Raw genomic sequence first — 27,933 nt, 5'->3', positions numbered from 1 at the left:
GTACTCAAATGTACAAAGAACAACAAAACAGCAAAAGCTGTATTGGTGTATTCCTCTGACTGCTCAGTCACGTGCCACCTGGTTGGGGCACATTTCTGTAGCAGCTTCATTTTTGGATTCAAATCAAGGTCAAATTTCACTCAATTAGATTTTTGGTGTCTTTGTGTGTCATTAAATGTCATGGAAAAGGAGCATTGAGTCAACCCATCATTATATTGCACATGTGTTGTAGAGAAGAAGAGTGTAGGATGGCTTGTCATTGGCTGGGAAAAAGCATGCATTCGTAAACCCGTGCATCTCGGGCAATCTGAGCACCTTAAAAAAAATCTGAGGCAATTACTTTGACAAAGGGTAATAAATGGGATTTAAATTATGCATTTTTCCACAAACAGAAAAGCATAAACATCAACAGGAAGTATTGGAGTATTTTGTTTATATAGGACTGATTTATTTTGTGTCAGTACTGTAAATTGTCATTGGTTCATCGGTCATACTCCGTCCTGTCTGGAGGCTATCGGTCCAATCGTCATTGTGTTTGCATGTACTGCAGCTCATTTGTTAAGAAATGGGCTTTGCTGTGGAACTAAAAGGTCGTGGTTGAAGTCATGCTGCATGAAACACAAATTGTGGCTTGTTGGACATACTGACTTTTTCCTGACTAATGTGCAGGTTGCCTTGAGCAAGGCATCAAGGCCACCTGCTGACTCATCTTGGGGGAACTTTCAACATTGGTACGTCCCATATCACTCCGACACATTCATGTCGAGGAATGATCATGTTAAATTAACCAGTGGATCGGTCAGAGGATTCAGATTTCTTTGCTACAAATAAGGTATCATTGTTCATCGTATGCTAGAGACTTAAATTCTCACTCGGTGGACGGCAGAAGATACATCGAACATATCCGACTGTTGCCAGTCGGATGGCTTTGTGTTCAACTAAACAACGAGACAAGACCATCATTATTTTGGGGTATATACTTTTAGTCTGGTGATGTTGTGTGAGAATTGTCAAATGTGAATTCCAGAGTGCGTCTTGCTTGAATGAAGCTTGGGGAAAACTGCTCTGCTATCGCTCCTTGCAAGCTGCTTAGTGTGGTCTGCATCTCTGTGTAGTGACGAACAAAATTATACAGCAGTGTTAATTGTGTTTCCCTGTCAGGGATGACAATAAGTATACTGAAATGAAAATGGGGGAAAACAATCCAGTAGAACGCTATATCATCAATGGCTTTTGCTAACAATGGCTGATATGGCTAAAGCAACCGTCGCTTCCCTGCAGTAATATCAATCAAACGTGAGTCGTAATACACAATTTTGAGGGTTTGGCAAAACACCACACACAGTTCTTAAAGTCCCTGTAAAGTGAAAATAAACATTTTCTAAATTTAACATACGGTGTGCCAGAGAAGAGTGGAAGTGGAATAGGCTTCAAAATCTTTTTTTTTTCCTCACGGGCTGTTCTACAACGTGGCGGTCTAAAGCAGCCCCGCCAGACCGAATCCTCGGCCGCACGCAGGCGGTCAAGTCGGACTTTTTAATTGTTTCCCTCCTCCTTGCTCTTCGGACTTTCTCTGCATGACATGAATGCACTCACGGCCAGCAACAAGGCACTCTAAAGTGGCCAAAAAGAAAATATCCAAGGAGACGATGCATTTTCAGGGTGTAGGGATCAGGAAAGCTGAAATGTTGAAAAAGAGTTCAACGCTATATGACCATAAATTTCCAACAATTATCTCAAACATGTATAATTCACTTTACAGGATCTTTAAAAATACTTCATCATCTATTCATTCAGTTTAGTCACATAGAAGCTGGAGGCGGACCGACCTGATTTTGGGTGAGAGGCTTTATACATCCTGATCGCCCAAAATAATAATATTGTATATTATACTATGAAATACTTGAGTGGCGTTTTCTTCGCTTGAGTTTCTTTGACTTTTCCCTCACTGGATTACGATAATCTTTGTAGTCCACAATCAATTTTCACATCCACCGTGTTGGCTTGAGCAGAATAAAGACATTAGAAAAGGATTGTGAATTAAATGTGTTATTAATCTCTGACAATAGTGAAATCTCGATAAAATATGAATCGTGGGAATCTTCTAAACATCTTTGGTCAGGTCATGTGATTAGATTATTGTTATCTACTCATCCGCTTGTTTTTTCTGTATATTGTATATCATCCAACCACCCACTGTACACAAAGTATCCATTTCAACACTGTCTGCAATCTATTCCTGCCGCCCTCCAATCATTGGGCAAGTCCTTCCTCCCAGTATTTTACACTCATTCATTTGAATTGTCATTCAAATGTATCCCTCCGACAGTTCACCGCTATCAATCGTTGTCCTTCCTGCTCCCCCCACGTCAATCATTTTCCTGCAGTCCATTTTATGGGGGGAACTGGAGGACTTACGGGCTCGATTTTCTATTATCTGCACATAAATCACGTGTGCTTCTCCACCGCAAACGTCTTCAACAGCCCATCTTTGAAATAACTCCATCCATCCCGACCCTCTCTTTTTTTCCCCTGTTGCCTCAATCCTCCCCACTCATCTCGTGCCAATGTTCTTGTATTGGCACAGCAGCAGGTTCTTAAAAGTCTTTTTGAACGTGGCGTTGCAAAGGGCGTAACAAGCCGGGTTGATGGTGGAGTTGACGTAACACAGCCAGTAGCCGATGGCCCACACGGTGTCGGGAACGCACGACTGGCAGAAGGTGGAGATCAGCACCATCACGTTGTACGGGGTCCAAGTAATGATGAAAGCCAGCAAGATGGCAAAGATCGTCTTGGTTACCTAAAAAGAGAGGAAAAAAATAATGAAATAAAACATGAGCCAACGAAGAGCAAAGAAGGCTTTCAATCATTTCTTTTCCCCAGGCGACCGGTGTTGTTTTCATTTAATAGGCGGCAGGAAAGTAAGGAGAAGACTCGAGAAAGTTTTGCAGTTCATTCCAGTGAACACTATCAAAGGCTGCTTATTTTTACAGATATCACATGAAACCTGGAAAATCGAAAGTAAAAATTGTATTTCAACCTTCCGGTAGTTTTCATCGCCGCGCGTCGCTCATAGACAAACACAAAACACATTACAAAAAATGTCTAACTCTTTCATGTGAAAATGAATAATTTTGTGCTAAATTGATAACTGACAGTAAAAATAGATTATATTATAATATTGTATTAAAAAAAATACATATTTTAAATATTGATGTTTTTTTTAATTATTTCGGGTTCGGGGTTAGGGTTAGGTTAGGTTGGAGGGTTATGGGTTTAAGGTCAGGGTTTGGGTTGGGGAAGGGTTAGGTTTAGGGTTAGGGTTTGGGTTAGCTGTTTGGGTTAGGGTGTTTGTTTAAGGCTACCACCCCAGAAGGGTTGGAGTGAGCACTGGCTCAGATTTGGAAAAACCCTTCTTGGAAGAAGGGGATATATTAAAAAAAAAAAAAAAAAAAGAAGAAAATCTGGAAAAAAATTTTTGGACTGAAAATGTTTGCCTCCCTTCATACCCCATCTCAGGTTCAAATTCAGCCAATGAGAGGCCGTTATCCATCACAAGGGAAAAGAAGAGGGGGGAAAGGGTGGGAAGAATATATCCGATAAAATCAGTCTGAACTTAGTTTTTGATTGATTTAGGCTGTATGTGTGTTATTTTGTAACAAACAAATTCATGTTTATCTGATATGTACTTTGTCAATCGGAGGCAAGCCATGCGTAAGAGGCACTTGTGACACATAAAATATATTCCTATGTTCATCATTATCTCATGTGTTTATTGTTTTAGTATGAGGATGAAAGCAGACCTTTTCCCCCTTTTCCTGCGTTGTCACTTTACTCATTTTTTGGGGGAAGTGGAGGGCAAGTTGTATGAGGCAGATGATAACTTCCTTTTCATGTGTGCATATTTGACCTCTCCTAAGTAGAATTAGTCAAACACTTCTTAGACAAGCCATATGGGTTGTAATTGAACTATCTTCGTGCGTGCACATTTTTATGAAATTACATCTCTCATTATTCTTCTGAGTGCTTGTCCTGATTTTGTCTCACTAAAATGCGAAACCGTTTCCCTTGACAATGGCGTGCTAGCAATATTAGCATTATTACTTGTGTGCCAGTACCCTGAACACTAAAGCCTACAATAATTTTGGCTCTGTTCCTTTATGGAAGATGACACAGGTGTAAAATATTTTCCCTCACCGGTGGTCAGTGCTATTTCAAATGCTGTAAATCACTTAAGACCCCCAAAACATACTTTCTTTTCCCTGGCGGCCATTTGTCGTTTCCGCTTCACTTGGCTCCGCGCGATGCTTGCAAACTTCCTGGCGACCGTCCTGGGGCGGCTGATCGGAATCGAATGCCTCTCGGCTCCCTCCACGGGTGGAACGATCTCTATGGCTGTGATGCATTCATCCCCAGCCTGCTTGGTTACGATCTTTATCTTGGACCACCTTGAGGTGGCATTGATTTTGGATATGGGGGGATTTGTCAGACTTGCTGCAACTGGGTTAGAATTAGTTGGAGCCTGGTAAAAAAATAAATAAAACAAGAAATGTGTGTTAGCAACTTTGCCTTTTGGGAGTACATCTCGGCCAGCTCAGCGAGCTCAGCTCAGTCAGACGGGATGGAGAGACCGTGTCCAGTAGAGTAAAGTAATTCAAGTCTCTTCCAATCGGACAATGAACACAAAAATAGTTTTGGAATGGATAAAACCCAAACATCAACCCGAATGAACATTTGTTTATTGCGCTGAAGACTCTAATCAATTCAACTTTATGTATAGAACATGTTAAAAACAAGAATTGTTGCATACAAAGTGCTTCACATGGAGTAAAATCAGATCAGACATGCAAAACCAAAGAGACTCCATGATGCGAGAACCACCAATTTTAATCGACACTACCAAAAGAAGAGTGTTCTAAATCCTCTTGGAGAGGAGCTGAAAAGTGAGCATCAACACGAGCATGTGGAGAACATGCTTGAGCCGACAATGGAATCGTAAACCTTTAGCTGAGAGGCAGACGAGCAAGCCGGTTCCCCACCGTGCTGACACCATGGCAACCATTACAATCTGAACCTGAGTGAGATCAATATTTTTTCTCACTTATATAAAAATATGACCATCATTAATTAGAAACCTCAGTATATCATGCGTTGTCTGCGGACATATTTCTATTCTTTGGCATTTTTTGTCAAATGTGCTACATAAACGAAGTTGTGCTGTATTGGATTGGATTTTGATGTGAACAAGAGATGTCACTAGAACTGGTCGGGAAAATATTACTTCCATCCCACCATGGTGCACAAAGGCGCAAATGCCACGTTATGCCTAATTCAGTTTGTGCAAAGTCAGCAAAATACCAAAACAAAGAAAACTCCATCCATGCGTACGATTGTGCTAGACCAGCACTGGCAGGAAAATAGGCCCATTATTTGATCAGATTCTGAAATTTTAAATTACACAATATAATTATTTTACATTTCATATAGGGCACAGTAGTTAATTAAGAACATTTTTTTTTAAAAAACAGGCAAAAATAGCAACAAGCTAAAATGCAAACGCTTACTTCAGGTATCACATCATTGCTGGCCTTTGGTTCTGTTGGGGGAATAAAAGCTGTGGACGAATCATTGGAGCTCTCCTTTTCCTCCTAGATGAGATAGAAAGACAAATACAGTAGATAGCGATTCCGACCGCAAAATCTGAGTAATGTGCGTGTGACAGAAGGTCAAAGCCACCAATTGAAGCACTTTACACTTTATGGACTGACTGAGAGTCATGACTTGACGCTCACACACTTTGCCGTTTTAACTAACAGCTTGTAGGTAGGTGGTGGAAATACATTTGACAATTGTCCAAAACATTCAATAAAGGAAGATTGATCAGAAGTAGCAAAAATAAAGTCTTTGGGCCCGGAATGTTAACGTGGGGGAGAACTATCACCGAAAACACGTTGGCGTTTTGCAATATAGTGCGGTTGTCCTGATACAGAGTGGCGCCACTTCATCCATCGACTAACAAGGACAGGACAGCTCATCCCATCACCAAAAAACGAATGTCAAGAAACAACCAAACTACAAACACCAAAGCCAACAGAAAAGAAAAATCATGGTCAACTTTGTTCAAAGAAATGATCCCGAAATGCGTGTCCAAACGCTTGGAAGCATCACATAATGACGGCATTAAAAACACATCGTCTGTCCAGCATGCAACGATTCCAGTATGCACCAAGCAGCTGGGCCACGTTCCAGCTCTCGCGCGACACAAATGAGCAGGTTATTATGAATCCCACTTGCATTTTAGGCATGACACACCCTGCTGCATCTGCGTAGGAAGGGCAGGCTACGCAAGTGAAACGAGATGACCGTTCCAAATATGTATCATATTGGTTCGAAATTAAAAAAAAAAAAAAAGTCCAATTAATTTTTTCCTGTTGGGATCAGTGGGAGTCATATCACACGTAAGTCAGATCTTGCCCTGGATGCGGCAGCAGCCAATAATTTTGCAGCGTGTCCTGCTGTGTAATAATGCCTAATGAGGAGGAGTTCATAAAAAGTAGATGGATGGACAAAAACTGTAAAAAATAATCACGACGCTGAGCAACAAAAACACTCCCTACGTTCCCATACACACTGATCAAAGCGGCAAAAACTTTTGGGAAAAAAGAAAATTGTGCTGATCTCACCTGGTCGACATTTATGAGGGCGTGTGAGGGGCAGTAACAACAATTTAACACACGTGACATGTGGTGAGGTTCATGACCGCTGAGCCATTGCTATCACAAATGAATAATGAAATGCACACATTTATGAGCCAAATTGAGTGGCGTATTTGACGTTCAATGGGAAGCCATTAACAGGAATCGAATGCACACGTTACGCTCTGCTTTCATCACTGACTTGTTGCCTCAATCACCTCGTGACTTATTCCAGTCGCTAATTTTAAATTATTCACTCTGATGGACGTGTGTTTTATTCACTTTTCTTTCTGTCACAACTGGAATAAATATTCCATTCTATAAACTTCTAAAAACACTTTATAAATAAAATGTATTTGCATTATTAGTCTCATTTTCTTTTAATGGTTTAAAAAAAAAAATCTACACACGTAATATTTGGCCTTAAAGACCATTATTTCCACCCGTTTAGAGAAAGCTTATTAGCCAACGCAAAAAAAGACAACTCATTAAACTACAAAGTGTTGTGCGAAAATAAACTTTTCTTGAGGCCAATACCAAAATATTACGTTGATATTTGAAAATATTTCTTTAAATTATAAGATGCACAAATACCTTTAAACACACACTGTTCAACAAAAAAACTATTTTAAAGTCTAGTTTGTAATTTGAATTTTGGATTATTTACAGTATTTATTTTATAGTCTGAGCTCAATTTAATACTAATACGCCTCCAAGCATTCGAGGTTTCTCTTTGCCACACGGCCGAAACGGCAGAGTCCCGTCTGCCTCCCCTCGTGCTTCATTTGCGATTGTATGTGCTCTGCCTCCTCTTATCATACATCCTCGCTGCTCCCCATTCACACCTGAAGGCTAATTGGACCCCATTTGGAAGCTTTGGGGTTTCGCTGCCAGCGGTTTAGACATTAATGGCAGTGTGTTGACTTGTTTTAAGGGGACAGTCCATTTACAACGTTATACAAGTGGTTATCTGACTGCTTCACATTGCAGCAAAGTGTCATTTAGTCAATGTTGTGCGATGAAAAAAAAAAAAATGTAGACAAACCTGTGTTGTGAGCGCAGGACTGGGTTGGGCCGGTGGCTGTGGTCCTTCCTGTTTGGTTGCGCCCGCCCTGCCGTTCTTCACAGCCTCCTCAACGGTGGTTGTCGAGTCCAAACTGAGCTTGGGAGTCATGCGGGGACTGTTCTGAGGACTGCTTTCATTGTTGTTGTTCTGTTTGAGCATGTGGCTCTTCGTCAAGCAGGGTGTTCTGGAAAATAGGAAGTTTGATGAATAAATACTGACAAATATTCCTGGATTTTTCATCAAATTTGAATTTTACTTTGAGCCTTTCTTCTCCTTCTTGTCGGGTTTATGTTTGGAAACCCTGCTCCTGGATGCCAGTGAGATGTGAATGTACAGCACGGTCATAATTATGACTGGGAGATAGAATGCCGCTATTGCTGTGCCAAACGTCACCGCAGGGTTCGACAGGAACTGCACAAAGACACAAAGACATCCTTTTCATCTGGTGGATACACAAGAAATCTTTTTTCTAAAAACAGGCACTCCAGGCGACTCCAGAAGTGACACCGATTACAAAATACTGCATAAGCGCCATCTCAAGAGGAGGAATACTGTAATAATAAGGCCATATTATTTCCCTGGCAGCAAAGTCTAATGTTATAAAATTAAAGTTATACATTATATGGTGAAAAAGCCCATAATATCACAAGTTTAATTATTGAATGTTAAAATTGAACTGAATAATCTGAAGTCAATTTCACACTTGCAAACCTGGTAAATGGTCACATTGGAGATGATCCGGTGGCGTCTGGATTTATCTGATTGTATTTGCAGCAGAACTCGGCAAAGTGGGACATTGCTGTGCCTGAAATGCTCGTTCACTCTGCTGATGTGGGTTGCTCAAATACCTGGTGAGGTCAGGGTGAGTCGACTTCGGCACTCGTATCCCGTACAAAAAGTTCAGCGAGCTGGTAAAAAGCTGAGTAAATGCCGTCTGATTATTGACGATTTGTTATTACCACTGAGTTGTGGAAACAAACACTGACTTGTGAAACAAATTTACACTGAGTTCCCTTTGTTAAAAAAGTCAACACTTTCAAAAACTTTTTGTGGTACGGATGCCGCAACTTGTTAGAGGTCGGATACTTGAAGAGTGGCTAATAGACGAGGCGATACTTCCAAGACGATATCGCATGAACGAGAGCGCCGGCCATCGTTCTTTGACAAATTCAAGGTAACATCAATATGTGACAATAACGCTACCTTGAAATGAACGTTTGCAACCAGCAAAGAGAGTCAGCGTGTCGACAATTGGTGAAATAAATGCTGCGGCCTTGCTGCCAAGGCAGCTAACTGGCATGACAAACTTCAGTTCATTTCCCCAAGGCCTTATCTCACAAAGTGTTTCAATGCAAAGAAGTAGCTACTCCTTTTCTGAGGAATAAATACCGTGAACTGTGCGTTGAAATATAAGTATCAGACCAGGGTTGATTTTATTCATGTCACAAATCTGTATTCAATATGTTCTATTTTGGTACAGAAGTGGCTTTTTTTTTTTTTTTTTGGTAACATAACTGTACATCATGTCGCTCAGATGTCACCAAACTTTTTGAAACTCCGAGGTACTTATTAACGCCAGGGGCTAACAGTTTGCTTCAGACATCTGAAATAACACATTTGCAATGAATATGTTATTAATAAGTAATGACATTTATGTGAAGACACTGATCATGTTCTAACGATTTCTCAATCATTTGGAAACAGATAAATATCAGATACTACTCCTTATTTTGATGAATCTTGGCCAGGGTTCAGATTTTTAAATGATCACATCAACAAAATAATCTCCCATCACTGGTGAGCTATTTTTAAAACAGGATTAAAAGTTGGTGCCCTCTTATGTAATGTGTTATGATCTCAAGTTTTGGACAGATGTGATACTGGTTTGTTTGCCGTGTGCATGTGTGATGTTGCCGCACGTGGTCCAATAAATGCTTAGGGACTTTGTGTGAATGCTCAGACGCATGAAGAGTTAGAGGGAACATTGGCAACAACACTATTTTATATTCTCAAATATGTATGATAATTGTTAACACCTTTCAATTGTGATTGTTATTACAATTTTATTCAAAGAAAACCTTTTTTCATAATCTTCCAGTAATATTTAGACTTTTCTATGACAAATTAGAACTCCAACTTTGATTTGTGCAGGTGCGTGGATTGGATCCGAGTGTGCCAAGAAGCCCTCCCAAAAAATTCATACATAACCTCCCGGGGACATCACCACCTGCAATTTGCATTCACGTTTGTTTGGAGTTGTGATTTACGATTTAATTAGAGGCAATTTCATGTCCTCCAAAAAAAGGACTAACGTTTTTAGTGTACCTGAATGTAGCACTCTCCAGGTGGTACGGTCCTCTGGCCGACGATGAATTGCCAGAACAAGATGGCAGGGGCCCAAAGGATGAAGGATAAGATCCAGGCAGCCGCAATCATCAAGCCCGCCATCTTAGTCGTCCTTCTCGTGGGGTATGTGAGGGGCTTGGTCACGCAGAAGTAGCGATCAAAACTGATAATCAACAAGTTCATCACGGACGCGTTGGACACGACGTAATCTAAAGCAAGCCACAGGTCACACACCACCGGTCCAAGGGGCCAGTATCCAACGATGATGTAAACCGTGTATAAATTCATGCTGAACACGCCAATGATCAGGTCAGCGCACGCCAATGAGAACAAGAAATAGTTGTTAACAGTTTGTAGGTGGCGGTTGACTTTGATGGAAAGCATGACTAGAATGTTCCCCGTGACTGTCACGAGGCTCAGCGAGCCAGTGACCAGGGCGATAAAAAACATCTCGACCGCCTTGTACGGGCTTGCAGCTTCCGTGCCATCGTCCGCCGGAGAGCAGTAGGTGGAATCATTTATGGACACGTTGCACGTTGCGTTGGCAAACAGGTCGTTGGACTTGTTGAATGAGGATCCTGTTGGGAAAGTAATTATCGTCAGTTGAACTCCAAGACCATAACACAAGGTTTGTCAAGAAGAACAATGTTGTCATTACTTAAAAATATGCCTATTCACAGTTCACTATTCATCAGTTCACCAGTTTTTTGGGGGGTTGAACCGGAACTCAGCAATTTGCTGAAAAACTGTGCTTTTCCATAATGCTGTCTAATAGGAAAGTAGTAATTGGTGCTAAGGAAGTGTTTTGAATTGATACATCTAGACTGTGAGATTCGAGGCCTTTTTGGATTCAGTTTTTTCTTAGAAACGTTCCTATTTGAGAGAAGTGGATCACTTTTGACCAACCGTTATGAAAAGGAATGGAGATATTCATTCCCCATAATCCTTATGGCAACAATATTTAAAGCAAAATGCCGCCAACAAAGTGCACTAGAGTTTCACGCTAGAGACTTTTGTCAGCAATACTCACCATCGCACGATGACGCCAAACAAAAGAAGAGTTGGATTCATTTTAAATAGCGCTGTTCAAAAGGCAGCATTGTCACATGTTCTGGCAGTGTGAAGCTAAGTTTAGCCTGGGTTGTTAATGGAAGTTGCAGCGAGTCCTTGCTGCATGTGCAATGTAAATGCCTACTTTTTCAATATTGTATTATCTATAAGCCATCATTTTTTTTAGCTTAGCATTGAATGTTGATCAATTTGAAATGACATTAAACCGTTTTGGAATAATATTTTGTGTTATCCAAGTGGCTAAAAGAGAAGATAACCTACTGTAGTCAGTTATTGATATTTTTATGAGGACGGCATCAATTGGTGGTACTTTTTTCTTTATTTTTCTTTTGGAATCCATGACACGGTTTGGTCGTGTACCTTTTTGGAGGGGGGGGGGGGGGGGGTGAAGCCAGGAACTCTTTGATTGATGATTGCATTTGTTAAGGGGATAATAAGGACACTTTGTGGTAAATGTTCTTCAGTGATTGTTTTCATCATAGTTTCTGTTACTACTGTCGACATCTTAATTTGTCAGCTCTTTGTAGACAACAATTAATATTAGAAGTGTTCCAATCAGGCTTTTATGCTTCCAATTCCGATACAGGTCATCCATCAGTGAGATTAGCTGATGCCGATTCCAATCACATGGACGAGCACATTTTTCAAATTGTCGTGCTTGTCATTGAAGACTCTTTTAATAATCGATGATCAATTATTTTTTCAAATGATTGATGAATCATTAAAAAAAAAACAATCTAGCCAATTTCCCATCCTTTTATTTGACAAAACCAGAACATTATTTCAAATTGACAGTGCAGAAAATTCACAAAGATATATTATATTCGGTCTGTCACATGTGCAGTATTGTTGTTTTTTTTTTGTGATCGGCAATGACACGCATTGATCGACATATGCTAACTGACAGGTGATTGAACTTATTCCTTCCAACACTATATTTAATAAGAAAAATAGTTTAGTAGTTTCAGGAGCGGCTACAGTGCAATTCAAGTGCAATAGGTCATCAGGAGTTGAAACGTGCACAACGTCAGCTGGCTCAATTGGTTTTGCGGCATCACTTTATTAATCACAATCTACTGGCTGATATTATTCTTCATACAAGCTAAAAGCAACATCGACAAGGAAAGCTCAAATGAGCTTGTCCACGGCTGAGATAAAACCACACTGGACAATAAATGTATTCACTTGGTGCTTTGAAGTAAAGCAAGTATGCAGCAATACACAATGTACTGTTTTTTTTTTTTTTTCTGAAAGATGCTGAGTCAAGTTATTCCAAGCAATTTAACAATGAGACTGGTTCCCCGTGATAACATTCAGTGAATGCTTTAAATTTGCCGAACAAAGTCAGCAGAAGATGGTAAGCAGAGGGCAATGTGAGTTGGTAGTGGGGGGTTGGGGACTACTTTTATAAACATGGACTCATGTTTTATTTGTTAATATTCAGGAGACTTATTCAGAAGTGCATACGGGCATTATGTACTGGTTTTCTGTTGCTGCTGTTTGTCCAACTGTCATTTTAGGTGAGACTTCATCAAAGTAACAATGCTTGCGGAAATAATTGCTGTAATTAGATTTTGGGCGAGGATTTACATTTTACACATTTAACAAATGCCTCGACTACTCACAATAGATTAGGTACTAAAGAGTTTCCGAAACAAATAGCATTCACACACAATAGCATTAGCGTGAATGCTTTTCTCAGCAATTCCTCCACCGCATCCAAGAAGAAAGATTTTCATGCATGCATTCATTATCTTTACTGTTCAAAGTCACGAGGAACAAAAAAAAAAAACTGTCTGCACTCTCTAAAAGTCAAATTGACAGTCCAAGTTCTGTATGCAAATGATGCAGTCAGCAATTTACAGAATGCTACAATTACTGCTCAGCAAAGTTCAACGCTGTATTGCAGCAGAAGTGGCTCTGATGTGTTTTTTTTTTTTTTTTTTTTGTATTTTGCCGAACGAAAAGACAAAGAACAGACTGTGTGACTCGTTTGGGACTGTTGTTTTTTCCCCCCCTCCCTAGTTCTATTGTTCTTTCATTAATATTGCCAACAGCATCTCTCAACCTTCACATCCAGTTTGGGAGAGTATTTGAATACAGTGGAACCTGTAGTCATAAATGATCAACGCCAACAATGAAACTATTTTCCATATCAGGAAGGCAACTGAGCATTTTCTTGAGGATCATTCCAGAGTTTAAAAATGTGTCCACGCATTATGTTTTAAAATTATTTACAAGTATGACACTTTCTGGTCCGGTTCTGTGCGGCGTTACAAATGAGAAACTTGGCCTTTATGTCCTAATTGAATTTGTCGTAAGCAGACCTCCATTATAATAAGTTTGTTGAACTACGAGAAAATTGTTGCACGAGCCAAATGAGAAAAGCAACTTAGTCACATCAACCCACCCCCAAACTTCCTCTTTGTTCGTATGCCTTTTCTTTGCGACATGCACACACTCACGCCTGACAATGAGGCACTCTAATGCGACCACACCAGCTCACAGCTGGCAAGTCAGACTTTCTTCTCCTCTCTATTCCCGTCCTGAAGCACGCTAGCCAACATTAAACTGCAGTTTCGGTGTGAAGGAATAGCATAGCTAACTACAGTCAGAGCATATCAAAATTATGCTGCTGATACAAAGAAAAGTGTTGTTGTCTAGTTGTTATATAGGTGAGGGGGGGGGGGCACAAAAGCTCGAGCCCAGGTGCATCACTGGGCCCTGTTTTGGCCATGTCCCAAAAATCGGGAAGGCTAAAATGATGAAAAACAGTTTAAGGTCTTTTCTCTAGAAGTCGGTACTGCATATTATATATATTTTTTTATTGCGTATGTGTAATATATTTTAAAACAAATCTCTCAGGGTCTTTTAAAAATGTGTTTTGCATGTAAACAGCATTTGTCTAACAGCTGTATTATAAAGAGTTCAAGAAGTCAAAGACCATTTCTGAAATGTTTGCTTAAAACAAGCTCAGCAAAAGAAGTCAGACTTCACAATATGACAAATTATTTTTTCACGAAAATATGGCTTGTGAAGTAAGTAAGTTTCGTATGGCTACACCTCTATTCATAGAGGTGTGGGTCCGGGAGCGAAACAGAGTTTTCGGTTCGGACGCCGGGTTTTTGGATCATTCTTGGTTTCCCCGTATGGGTACTCTGCCACCGCACGACGACAACGTGATGATCCGGTGCGGCGGCTTGTGAAGTATGTGCAGTTTATGCATTCACACATGCAACGTATAGAGAGAGTCACGGGGCTGTGATGTTAGAGACTGGATCTGCAGGGCTTGAATCATATATGTACTCTGCAACCTTCAGAGACTTTCCCTTTGGTGTTAATTTTTTATGTTTCAGTGCACCGCGACGCAACCACGTGCTCATACATTTGACAAACTTGACACCATAATTGCCATGCACCATAAACATCATTCTATTGTTGCATCGTATCATAGCCTCAGAAATTAAAGATGATACATCCCCTGATGAGGAAAAAATGATGAATGAAAAGTTTCCTCATGTCAAATGAGCCATGCACCCCCCCCTCACCCTTCATGTCATTGACTTCCAATGCATTGAGACTCCATTTGTGAGATGTTCATACCTTTTTATTACCACAGAAAGACAGTTTCATCTCTGCATTCACACAATGGTGCACAGCGATACTATCATGACACCATTTTCTTCAAGTTCAGGAAGTAAATTAGCGGTCTAACATGTTTACAATGATAAATGCTTCCTGAAGTTCACATTTTTTTCAATGTGCCACTTTTCATCCAAATTACCAGGAACTTAAAGTACCGTACAGTCGTTCACGGAACAAAATGTTCCTGTGTCTCGTTGTTGTGTGTTTGCACAACAGCCAAAGTTTATGTAAATGAGATGATGTCGCACTCGGGGGAACCGCACTACACCTGTAATGTAGACCGCAACATAAAAAGACCAAAATGGTCACAAAACAATATATCATGGAAGCAATGAGTGGTAATAACTGTGCTGCTAATATACTGGTTAACCTTCTACTCAACTTGAGTGGAACATTGCTTTTCTTTAAACAAGCAAGCACACCATTTCTTAGCTAATGGCTTTTTTGGATACATATTTGCAGTAAACTAACCACAACATGAACGTCAACACAGATGATTAACTAACTGACTCTTTCCCAAGTTCATTATTTTTTTCTTGTTGTTTACTTGCCCTTTGTAAGTTACTACAACCACGGCTACATTTTAATTGAACACCCCAAAAGAGAGTTGAATATTCATCCATTTACCCTCCATGCAGTTGTGCCTTCAGCACCTCCTCAAAAACATTATGTCCTGCTTGTCACTCTGCAATGCATCATTGGCCCCGCGAAAAGAGCTGCCTGCTGCTGCTGCTGCTGCAGATTAGGTTGACTGAATAACTGAGACTGGAGCGTACAGTAAATGAGGAGTTGAAGCATGAAGCTAAGAATTATTTGTCAGTTGGCATGTGATACAGGAAATCTCGGTAGCCGTTGTTGCCATGCTGTGGGTGGGTTATGAGATTCGAACTGCAATTACAAGAACTTGACGACATTAGCAATTAGGAGGAAATCACATACGTGCCTGTCAAGTCTCATGCACTCAGGCAAGTTACTGTGGCAAAAATCAAGCAAGTCAAGCCAGGTCCCCACTAAATTTCAAACAAATCAACAATTACTTGGGTTAAGCAAGTCATACAGCATTTATATATTTGCAAATTAGCCAATTTGCACGCAGACTTACTTGCGCTAGTTAGCTAAACTAACATTCATGATCACATTTTCAATGGGCCCAAACTAAGTTGTTTGACCACATGTGAATTTAAAGCGACAGTAACATATTTCGATTTACCGATGTTCATCATTCCCAAAGAACACTTAATTTCAATTATATGCCAATAAAAATAGGTCTACCACTTTGACGGAATTTTCTTAATCAGAATCAGAATGTTGGAGGTGAAGTAATCGCTAATTGTATTATAAAGAGTGCACCTCCCTTACAAATGCTGCATGTGTAACAAAATGCAATGCACTAACTTTGCCACTTGAGGGAATACTAAAAGTCGTTTGTGATGTGATTTTGCTAGCACCTCTGCTAAAGAAAGTGATGGTAGGATTGCTAAATTTGGTCTCTCTGAGGCACAGTAGTGCCTTTGAGTTTAGGTCGTTGTATTATATTAGATCACCACTAGATAGCGCTAAATTCTACAAACTATGCCTTTAATGTAGCTTATCTGACAGACAAGACTTGTCATCTAGTTCAAGTCAAAGTCAAACCAAGTGTCCAGTCCCTAAATACCAATCAGAGGGGGCTTTCCTCCGAATCATGCATTTCAAGGTCTCACTGGACCACAAATGGTGGTCAAGTCACAGTAGCTCTGACTGGTTTTTTGAAACCCCCAGAGTTCCCTGATACAGTAAAACTTAACATTATATAGTGGCCTCAGGCACACGTGCAATAATCACTCCGTCAAATCAGCATCTTGATATGTCACACTGTTGAGGCCGATGGATTATGGGATGGATTAAAGGAGAGACGCTCACTAACCTAGATTCAGACAGATATATGAGGACTATTGGAGAGAAACAGACTTGTTGTGTTCATAGAAAAACTCTCAGATCTTTGAATTCAGCTCATGAAAAAAAAAATAGGAGCAACACCAAAAGTATATTTTTGTTCGTTATATTACTTGAAACAGGTTGTCAACTGTTTGCTCCACACTTGAAGTGCAGATTTAGAGTCTCTATGAATTATGCAAACGCAGATGTAAGGGCCCTTACTGTTAATTTCATCACTATAGCCTCACATCTGGAGTGGATGTGAGCAGCACAACGTTGGGAACATGGAAACATGTTGTGAGCAATTTTTGTTGGTAAACAAAATATCAGAATCAGAATCAGAATCCGAAATCCCTTTATTGTCATTGTACTCGAGTGTGCAACGAGATTAGAGAGCTCCCCTCTCCAGTGCAATACAACAATATTGACCGTAAGAAAGCATTTCTCTACATGCTCAATTTCAAATGGGTTACAAATGAGTTTATTGGCAAAATTGCAACATGGGAGAAAGGAATTCAATGGAACAATTAAGACTCATGGCAGTGGCTCGAGACCATCTTTGTTTCTTCAGATTCCTGTTCATTTTAAATGTCTAACACAACTAATGGTAGATATTCATGACAAGGAAAACAGCTCATACAAGTTGAGCTGATCGAGACATTTGAGCCACTTAGTCTCTTGATACACTTTTAGTGGCACTAGACATTAAAGTGAACACGGAATTGACGACAATGTCATTTTTTTCCCATGGCTGTAATTAAAGAGCATTTATCATTCTATTTTAAGATTGCTGTAGTTAATCATAGGCACGTATATGATTATACTGTAGATTACCTTTGGCATAATCATTTCTTTGGAAATCTGAGTTATTTTGATAATTTTTTAGCCACCTGGCTCACTAAAACCCCACCTACGGAAGTTATGATCAATTGTCATTGGGATTATGAGGAGGACCATAGAAAAATGTCTTCCTTGTAAGGTTTCAATGAACCCAAAAAGTTTCAGAAAAAAAACTTTTCTTAAAAAAAATCATCTGAATTTAGACACCATTTTGGAGGTTATTTATAGTTCTGAATGTGATGACGGTTTAGCTCAACGGAGAACGGTGTTGGAAGACGATTCTGGAGTGACATTAGAGCTGAAGGCCACAAGGGAGCGCTTGCAATCCTCTGCGTTGGCTGTGGTGTTCGTGACGCAAACGACACACAAAAGACAAAGCTCAAATAATTCGACGGCAAAAAAGCTCTCAGTGTGCACTCTTTTTGAGTTGCATGTTGGCTGAAGAATCACAAAGGACAGCTTTAAGCCTCACATGGACCGTGTTTGGTTTAGTCGGGTTGGGCTTAAAGAAAACAACGCCAAAAAATGCCAAAGAACGGGACGAAAATACTTCAAACATTTTGTACAAAAGTACATTGCCGTCACAAACACCGCACCAATGCTCATTTTAAGATTAGCAGTTGTTTTGTTTTGTTATGTTTTGGTCGAGGAAGATTTTTGTCATTCAAAATTAATTTGCTTTGATTAATAATCCCCAAAGCGATAGAGCTCATTTGAAAAGTGAAAGGAAGATCAGACAGTTTGGATTGGATACTTTTAAAAAATTAATAGCCTGGAGGCTTTGCTTCAAAAGACAAATATTCATAAAGCTATCTTTAATTAAAATTCTTTGTTGACAAGTGTAATGATTCAATGAAAATGTCATGCACATGAAAGTTAAAGAAAAATTGTTCCCAAATAAACGGTTACAAACAAGCCGTTCTTAAAGAGCATATCCAAACGTCTAAAACTTAAAAGTTGAAAACAAATGAACTACACTTGGGCAGAGGTTTTTTGATGGACCGCTAGAGGGAGCCTGCATCAAGTTTTACTTTGGGAATCATTGAACTTGTTTTGTGTCAACGCTGGGAGAAGATCGTATACCATAAATTGCATTTACTCTAATAATAGAGTGCATCATGAATCGTATTATGATCATCTCCAATCAGACACTGGAATAGCGTCATATCGTGCAACGGATTTGAACTTGCTATTTCTCAGCCCCGAAACATTTATCAAGACTGCGAGAAGATCAAAGACGAGATCATGAAGAGAAAATAAAATAAGAGGGGGATGGGAATACGGACCACGTTATATATTAATCATCATAATCCTCAATTCATCTTATCTCTAGGCATCTCAGCTTCACATTTCACACATTTCAATTTTGTTTTAGACGAGTGCAATTTCGACTTTGAAGAGAAGCAAAAAAAAAAAAATATCGGAATTTGTAACGTATGGACTTTTGTAAAGCGAGTAGTCATGAAGGAGGGTCAGATATTAGCCTGAGGCCTCTCTCTCTATAAGACGCAAAGATTGCGCCCCCCCCCCCCCAGCCTCTGCTCCACTCCAGCAGAGCACATCATAGCATTGCCAATCCATATTTCACAGTGAGATGCCAGCGCTGCCCTGTGTGGATAGCGTGTGCATGCTTTAATATTAGATGTTCTCTTTGATATGTTCACAATGAGTTTTCTCTACTATACTATCATCAGCTCCCAAAATGTTACTTTACATATTTTCTCTTTAGCCACAGAATTAAAAGGGTCATTTTACCACACGTCCACGATAAAAAAAAAATTTTAAGTATAAACTACAGTGGTACATCTGAGGTTGCATACAATTCTGTGTTGACTTGCCTCCAATTGATTCAAATTCGGAATATAGAAAATAAAATAAATAATAAAAATAAAATCAATCCGCGCCAGGGTCAAATTGTCTCCACCGCTGATTTTCCAAAATCCGTCCCTTTCAAGTCACATTCAATATTCCACTGTACATAGTCGTAAATCTTGTGACACTAATTATTATAATGTACGGAAAATTGACTTTCCATGTGCCTGGGTGCCTGCCCAACTGTAAGTGTTCAGAGTAAAACGACTTAAAATGTCTTGATGAGTTTGCGATTCTTGGAGAAATACACTGTCTTGTCTGTGTACTGTCCTCTCAACCTCAAACAACGGGATACACTTTACTGCATTGGAAAATTTATAATCCAGGTTTAATCTGGAGTAGTCGGAGAAAACCCACACAACGTTCCCACTGCACACAGCAGGACCTCAAATAAAGTTTGAGCCAGGGGGCGCTCGACTGTGAAGCAGTCACATGAGCCACAATTCCAACATGTTGCTGGAAAACTTCATTTGAAAGAAAAACATGAAGACTGGTTAGTTATTACCGCCATCTTGTGGCATTTCATGGCGTTACAAACAAAACACGCTGCGATTCTGCAAATAGGTAAGTTTGTCAGTGAATTATGAGGATGACTGCAACGACATTTTTTTTCCTGCACCGCAGCATCAAAACAGAACACACATTACTTTCACTACAAGTACACGAGTTAAATCGATACCTCTACTTTCACAATAGTCTTTGTTTTAGATTGTGAGTATTTCGGCCACCTTGGATGTCAGACACCACCAACAAATCGTGCAGCGCAGCTGTAATTAAAGCTTACAGCCGATGACCATTTTCTGCAAGTCGACTCTGTGGTTTTTAATTAAATTAATGATGGGTATGGCAATGAATAAAATAACAGCAGTGTAAGCATAATTTCTCCCTCTGACTTAACATTCAAGCACAGCCATCTTGCTCCTCAAAAACATTTACAGCATGTGCAGCGAACACATTCCCACATAGGGACATCCGTGAAGATTACCGAACGACATGTGACTTGGGAACAGCGGTAGCCTCAGAAATTAGGTCATTACGGCACGAAACGGGGTGGAAGATCACACCATAACTACAGGTGGCCAGAGCTGTTGGGGTGATTGACGCATGCGTATTTGGGAAGGAAACAACCCAATCTTTAGCCTCACTTTCGCTCTAGGTCGTTTAAGAGAGCAGAACAATGAAGCCTCTGGCGCCATTTTTAATCTTGGTCGTCATTACTGGGGGAATTCTGCTTTTGGCTATGTTTACATACACCGTGTTACTCCAGCGCATGGAACGACAATAACATTTCCATTTCAATACGGATTTGTGATTTGAATGGGAATAAAATCACATATGGAGAAAACAACCATTCACGCTGGGATGGGCCCTGTTTGCCTCTCGCGTGTAAAGGTGTTATGCTGTGTTTGCCGTGGCTCATTTCCTTGCGCTTCCATTCAGTGGTCTCCAACCATTGGGTAGCGGGCTGCTACTGAGCCACACAAAGACACTGAACAAATTACCAGACGATTGACTAAGTCCCAAGAAGATTCACAATGTTCAAAGCATGTTCAGTTTCTCTTAGTACAGATGCCAGTTTGTCACAGTGGTGCCTTGAGATATGAGTGGCTGGACTACTGGGTTTTTAGAGATACGAGCCGTCATGCGGCCGGTTTTGTTGCTTCGGCTTGCAAGCAGAAATTTGAGGTTTGCTTATTGTCTGGTGTCAACTCACTTGACAGCAAGCAGCAATTTGGCAGCCAGAGAACAATTGTTCATAAAAGAGGTATCAAGAGGTTTTATACCTCTCCCAGATGACGTTTACTGTTGAACTAAACATAAAACAAAGAGAATCACTGTACATAAACTGCATTGGCTTTACAGTATAAAAACCACATAACGTTGCCTTTAATGTTTGCTAGCTAAATGCCAACTCACAATGGGAAATGCCAAAGACACGCTTAATAATAGTATCTATTTGGCTGTGTCGATGTTATGATATTGTACTTAACAAAAACAAATATAATCACTAAAATATAACAAAACGTTTTTGGGAACGAAACAAAATAAAAATTAGAATACTTGATAAAAATTATAGCTCATTCAAACTAATGTTTACATTTTTATAACAAACTGAAACTATAATTACCACGAACATGTTTTGAATTTTCATTTTGCCAATTAATAAAATCATTCAGAGCTTTTTTTGTGTGTATTTGTTTTGGTATTACTGCTAAGCTTTTCAGAAGAAGGAATTGTAATTTACCTTAACACGTAACACTTGCACTCAACAAATAATCCATATTTTAAAAAACTAAAATTAATACAAAAACAATAAAAACAACACTAATTACATTAATAATAATAATAATAATAATAATAATAATAATAATAATAATAATAATAATAATAATAATAATAATAATAATAATAAATAACTAAAATTCACTCAACAAAAAAAAAGGTCAAAATTACATCAAAATTAACTAGAATGAAAAATCTAAAATTATTATAACTCTGGGCTGCATCACAATGGTTTAAGCAAAGGACATTTCAACACACACTAATATTACTGCAGTTAGAAATTCCCTTATAGTAGTAAGTAGTAAGAAGTAGTCTTCTTCGTTTGTGTCTCCATGACTGTATTAGACTGTCCCTAGTGGCCAAGTGGCACACACCAGAAGAAGATGCAAGGACTTAATCATGCTCCACAAACTGTATTCTTCACATACTATTTAATTGATTTATTAATACATATTTAAATAATGAATTATGATAAAGTGTGCTGTGTTCCAGATTTAAAAAAAACATCGAGCAAAAATGTTCATGTTTTTTGAGGGAGTATCATGGAGGAAAGTGACAATATTGCATTTATTTCAATGGGCAAATTTGAGACACAAGTGTTTTGAGTTGCTAGCGTGGTCACAAAAAGGAATTAAACTCATATCGCAAAGCACCACCATATTTACTTGTATTATCCAGATTGAAAATGCTATCTTTAATATTCCCAGTTTTCTTCTCTGTTTGTGCTGAACAGTTTATTACCCGCAACTATAAACACTGTCAGCTAATTTTGAAATATTTATTATTGATTTGCAGCATCCCTCATATGGCTTGTTACACTCTATGTTGGTGTGTTTATTTATTTGTTCTGTTTACCAATTTACTTTCTTGATGTCTTAAGCGAATGTTACACCCTGTGACATTTTAATCCGCTGCAATGCCTCCGATTTCTTATTATGCCTCAAAACCCCTGAAAGCAGAGCTACAGTGTGTCCCCCTCCACAGTTGCAGAATTTTAGCTGCTCACCAGCACCTTTCCCATATTCACGTACCCCAGCACATCTCCCATATATTTGCTTGCCTCTGCCAACAGTCGCTATGTACATACTTCAGACATTTAGAGCATCAACTGGAGAGGTTCAAGATCTATATATATTCCTAGATATTCCAGTCCTCATCAACCATTCTCATAAGTGACAAGCCATACTCTCCATTACATTAAAGTGTCAAGTGTCAAACTTCAGTCACCCATGCTTCCTTCAGAGTCAACCTTATTTCATTGGCTGTCCGATTTGTGGGTATTCCTGAGATGACTATGCAAACTCTCCATTGGTGTCAGTGGCTACTACCCCTTGTATGTGTTTCCGATCTATCCTGGTTAGGCTTCCAATTTGTGTTTCTTTGTATTCTTCCTTGCAGCAAATCGATAATCTTCCAATCTGCAAGACTTGTGTGCTTTTCACCTTGCTTAGCACTCTTCGTCTTGTTTTGGTACGTTGTACAGGATGTCCAGAAAGTCTGGACATGGGGAAACATTTTATTGAAATTAATGGAAATGTCATTAATTATCTGTTCCATCCATCCCCCCAAAAGTGCTTCAGTTATTCACAGATTTTTTGGGGGAATTTATACCCCACTATTGAGTGAAGCCCTTGCTTATTCTTTTTTTAACCCATTAACCCGCTTAGTCACGTAAACGCTCGCTTATTATGTTGTTTTTTTTTGGTTTGTGTTTTTTTAATTCCAATGGCAATTATAATGGAGTGTTAATTATTTGCATATTTTTGCTATCAGTCGATGACCTCACAGCGAGAGACACCATCGGGCGTGGGTTCGATCCCGGCTCCGGCCATCCTGTGTGGAGTTTGCATGTTCTCCCGGTGCTTGCGTGGGTTTCCTCCGGGTCAGCCGGTTTCCTCCCACATTCCAAAAACATGCATGGCAGGTCGATTGAACACTCTAAATTGCCCCTAGGTATGAGTGTGAGCACGGATGGTTGTTCATCTTTGTGTGCCCTGCGATTGGCTGGCAACCAGTTCAGGGTGTCCCCCGCCAACTGCCCGAAGATAGCTGGGATAGGCTTTAGCACCCCCCGCGACCCTAGTGAGAAGAAACGGTAAAGATAATGGATGGATGAACTATATTAGTTCTCGCAGTACTTTTTTTGCAATATAATGCAACTTTATTTGTATAAGCGCATTTCACAATTCAATAACAAAGACAGTGAAAGCAGTAATTATTGAGCGAGAGAGATAACTTATAACCACCTAAATTTAGGCAGTTTTTGTTGTCTGAAATATGTTAATGACATTTCAAATCATTCAAATGGGGAAAGTTGATACATTACCCGAGGAAATTGAGTCATGACCTCTAATTAAACTCGTAAGTCAAGGTAGCGCTGTATTTTCCTTTTTCCGTTATAAATCTTTTCCAGCATCTGGGTTAATTGCGCCCTCTTAAGGTTGCTATGAATTATGCTTCAAGGGCCAAGCAAACAGGAAAAAGTGTTTTGTGTGAGTCGGTGTGTGTGTGAGCGCGTTTCTGCGTGTGCGTGTGCGTATGTGTGCGTGTGTGCCTGTGTGGGTGTGGGTGTGTGTGTGTGTGCGTTTGTGTGTTTGTTTGGTTGGTGGGTGAGGGGAGATGACTAAAACGGGATAACAGCATGAAAAGTGTGGGTGTTGCAACACCCACATACCGAGAGTTGCCACATCCTTGTTCAAAACATAACCTTGGTCCTACTAATGTCAGGGCAACTCAGTTCAAATGATTTGCCAAACCAAATAACCTAGACAGAAATAAATCAGTTTCATTACTATCCATCCATCGATCCATTTTCAGTACTGTTTATCCTCATCGGCCCGCAGGTGTGCTAAATCTTACCCCAGCTGACTTTGGACGAGAGGCAGGGTACACCCGAGACTGGTTGCCACTCACTCACAGGTTGTAGATAGACAAGCAACCATTCACACCTACGGGCATTTTTAGAGTCTCCACTGAAGCGAACGTATATTTTATATATTAGTTGTGTCGGGGTAGAAGGAGAAAGAAAATGCAGCACATTCTTCATCAATGTTTCCCAAGCATTACTAGGCCATGGCACGTGTTTATGCATGAGAAAAATCTCAGCGGCATTTAATTGTAGGGCCTGTCACTATACGATCACACAGATCTGTGAAGAGGGTACTCGGAGACCGCCTTCACCCAGATCGCACGTGTCCATGTATGACCAACTCCCCGCCCTGTCCTCCATCGCTGTGCCATGGCCAGTGGGCTGATTTTAAAAAGATATAATAAATAAGATGATAATAATAATGCATTAATTGTTTCTGCAATGATTCGGCGGGTTAGATGCACAATGTTGTAATATTTTGGAATGAACTGTGATGACCTCCACCACACACACGACTGCAGAGCTCAGAATGTCTGCCTGTGCTCCAATCAAATTAGAACAAAATCACGTTCTTCGACCGCCGCCAATAGTTAGACAGCAGTTATAATGTTTAGTCTAATTTCAGCCACTGTCAGGTAAGGCGGGCATGTGTCCAAGGAAACGCCTTCGGAATGGCGGAACGCCCAGCATGGCGCAGAGAGATGAACCAAATTACCAAACAAGCAAATCGAGGCTTGCAGCAGCACAAGAAGGATACACCGATTTGCTTGTCGGGCTACAAATATAGAGCCCTCTGTGTTTCCAAAGGCACATATTTTACATTTTTTTTTAAAAATCATGGCGCATCACTAGAACGCTAATGATACACCAAAGATCATATTTGTTTTGTAATTCAATTTTTTGACCCACAATATATAAAGTCGTGATCCCTGCATTTACTCATGGATTGAGACACATGGATTTCCATTTTCGCAGAGTTTTTTTTCCTAATTTTTTTTCAATTTTGAATCTTTTTTTGCTATTTTCCCCCACCCATTTTCCATCTTGCGTGGGAAATTTACATACAATTTTCAACAGGATTTTTAAAATTATTTTTTGATAAAAATAAATATTTTTTTTTCCACGAGCTCTTACACCACCATTTCGCCGTCCCTCCAATTAAGTGGGGGTCAGCCATACAGCAAAATCTTTCATAAAATAACAATTATATTTAGAATATTAATACATATCTTCCATGCACCACTTAAATTTATTTCAGGCTGGTGTCTTTGAAGGTGCATTAAACTGTTCAATGTGACTTGGGGAATATTTTGTGAAGCACTTACGGCAAATAGTCTGGGACTTGTCGACTCTGCGATTTTTATCTCTCTTCTCAACCGGGTAGCTGAAATGCTCCCACACTGCTGACATAAATGAGCTTGGAGGGTTTACAATTTCAGGGTTATTAGTTGAACTAATTTCTTCTTCTATTCCACTTTGCTTTCCTCACTTAGTTGAAGACAACTAGCCTTAGCAGCAGCCACAGTTTTGCTCACGCCGAAAAAAGTAATGACATCACGTGACACACAGTTGCAGGAGGCTTGCGAATAATAAAAAGAATGGTAATTATATTTCAACACTGTGAGCTAACATGACAGCATTAAATAGGAGGCGTAAAATTTGGTGTCGGAAAGGCATGACATAGATATGCTATTTCAATGAAGACAAGGATTTGTGTCTCAGAGTAGCGCGATATTTGGTGTTGACCCTGAAGATTTGTGCATGTTTGTATAATCCTCTAGTATTTGTTTCAAAACCTACCTATTATCTGTTTTTATGCTCATACAATAGCTGTGCCTAATATAAAAATAGGGATTTGGCACCATTTTGTCGCATTCTGGGGCCAAAGACGGATATTGAAATGAAGGGAGTCATTTCATACTGCCAGAGCCTTGTCTAAAAAAAAACAAAAAACAAACAAAAAAATGGTACTTTGCTGCCGTCTTGTGGCATTTTAAGGCAATTACACACCTTTCAAGGTCGTCGTCATTCACTCCTGCTTGTCCCGATTCCCCTCAGATAGTCGGGACCAATGTAGTACAGTTTTTCTTGAATAATGATGGATACTTGGCTAATTATACTTTCTGCCACCTAATGAGAACGCAAATATTAGTTCTGTCACTATATGTCGTTGACATAGATAGATAACCCAATCCACGTTAGTAAATAACATTTCCGACCATTTAAGTATAATAAAAGTATCCCATCTAAGGATCTTTCTCCACACACTGGTAGAGAATGATTGTCGTAGATTAGAATTATACTCTCCCATTTAGGCAAAGAGTAGACAAAGACCAGAACCGCAACTCCACTGAGCATCAGTCGAGTTACACAACATTAATATCCACACCATACAGTATCCCAGCATCAAGATTGCGGATGTTGAAGTAAACAATAAAAATGATAAATATCACATTCCTTCAACTGTCCTCTGTCAATATTTTGTACAATTACAATGCACTTCCACTTTATTCCCGACCTTCAGTCAAATTGCACTGGAATTGTAACCTCTTTTTTTCTATCTATCTATCTACCTATCGATGTTTTTAATTGAATTTTCGAGTGAATAAGTATGAGTTTAATAACGCGTGTATTTGTTGTGCAAATAGTTTGCATCGGTGTACAATTTTACTGCATCGCAATGACAGCTTTGTCCAATATTTTGCTTACCTCAATGAGTTACATTAACAGTATTATCTTGAAAAATGCAGACAATTTGACGCGTCTTTTATATCGTAAATGATTATATTTCGCAAGTGGTCCTAACGTTGTAGCTCTAATACGTGCAAGAGTGGCTCGCGCGCAACAAGAACAATAATTGGACCACTTGTCATCATTGTACCACACTGAAGAGTTAAAGGGCAGAAATTGGAATGTTTCGGACTCACCATTGAAGTTCCAGAGGGGCAGAAGCCCCCCAACTCCATCACTGATGTTACTCATGTCGCATGTCCAGGGGTTAGTTCCACACTGTTCTTCGTCCTTCTTCTCACTAAGCTTGTTTTCCCCCCTCCTTCTTTCTCCGAGCCAAATGAATGAGCCAGCCTGCTTGTTTCGACACCACCTTAATTGCGTGCGTCTGTCTTAGTCCTCACAGACAGTTGACCCGATTGGGCGCGCGCACCTGTCATGATTCATCTTCGTGTGCGTGACATCTACGACAGCAATCGATGAAATAACCAAGTGAGCCGACCTGCTTGTAAATATTAACAAGTAAATTAGATATTTTTGAAAATATTGACGCGAAGCATGTGTGGTTGGGTTCCTTACTGAGTGGATGAGCAGGAGCG

At 39.8% G+C, this 27,933-nt stretch overlaps 1 protein-coding gene across 1 annotated transcript; it reads right to left on the bottom strand.

Moving 5' to 3' along the window:
* Positions 1–443: 443 nt before the first annotated feature.
* On the bottom strand, positions 444–27,933 carry LOC148340301 (muscarinic acetylcholine receptor M4-like). Its single transcript, XM_088290964.1, has 8 exons — positions 27,914–27,933; positions 27,532–27,798; positions 10,087–10,685; positions 8,018–8,172; positions 7,741–7,945; positions 5,565–5,648; positions 4,253–4,522; positions 444–2,800 (listed from the first exon to the last, which is right to left on the bottom strand). The coding sequence occupies exons 2-8, from the start codon at positions 27,584–27,586 to the stop codon at positions 2,555–2,557; spliced, it is 1,614 nt and encodes a 537-aa protein (XP_088147090.1). The 5' UTR covers positions 27,587–27,798; positions 27,914–27,933; the 3' UTR covers positions 444–2,554.

This window comes from Idiotropiscis lumnitzeri, chromosome 3 (genome assembly GCF_059441095.1).
Source record: "Idiotropiscis lumnitzeri isolate Australia: NSW breed Sydney's pygmy pipehorse chromosome 3, RoL_Ilum_1.0, whole genome shotgun sequence".
Classification (NCBI taxonomy): Eukaryota; Metazoa; Chordata; class Actinopteri; order Syngnathiformes; family Syngnathidae; genus Idiotropiscis; species Idiotropiscis lumnitzeri.
Note: the sequence above shows the minus strand (reverse complement) of the source record. Positions and strands in the feature narration are given on the sequence as shown.

What these genes read in the sequence shown, in the direction of transcription:
- LOC148340301 (XM_088290964.1), bottom strand. Translation starts at nt 27,586, where the DNA reads ATGAGTAACATCAGTGATGGAGTTGGGGGGCTTCTGCCCCTCTGGAAC. An exon ending in GCAATGATGTGATACCTGAA is followed by an intron (nt 4,523 to 5,564) that starts GTAAGCGTTTGC and finishes TTTTTTTACCAG; the next exon opens with GCTCCAACTAATTCTAACCC. An exon ending in TGGCCGCCAGGGAAAAGAAA is followed by an intron (nt 2,801 to 4,252) that starts GTATGTTTTGGG and finishes CTCTCTTTTTAG; the next exon opens with GTAACCAAGACGATCTTTGC.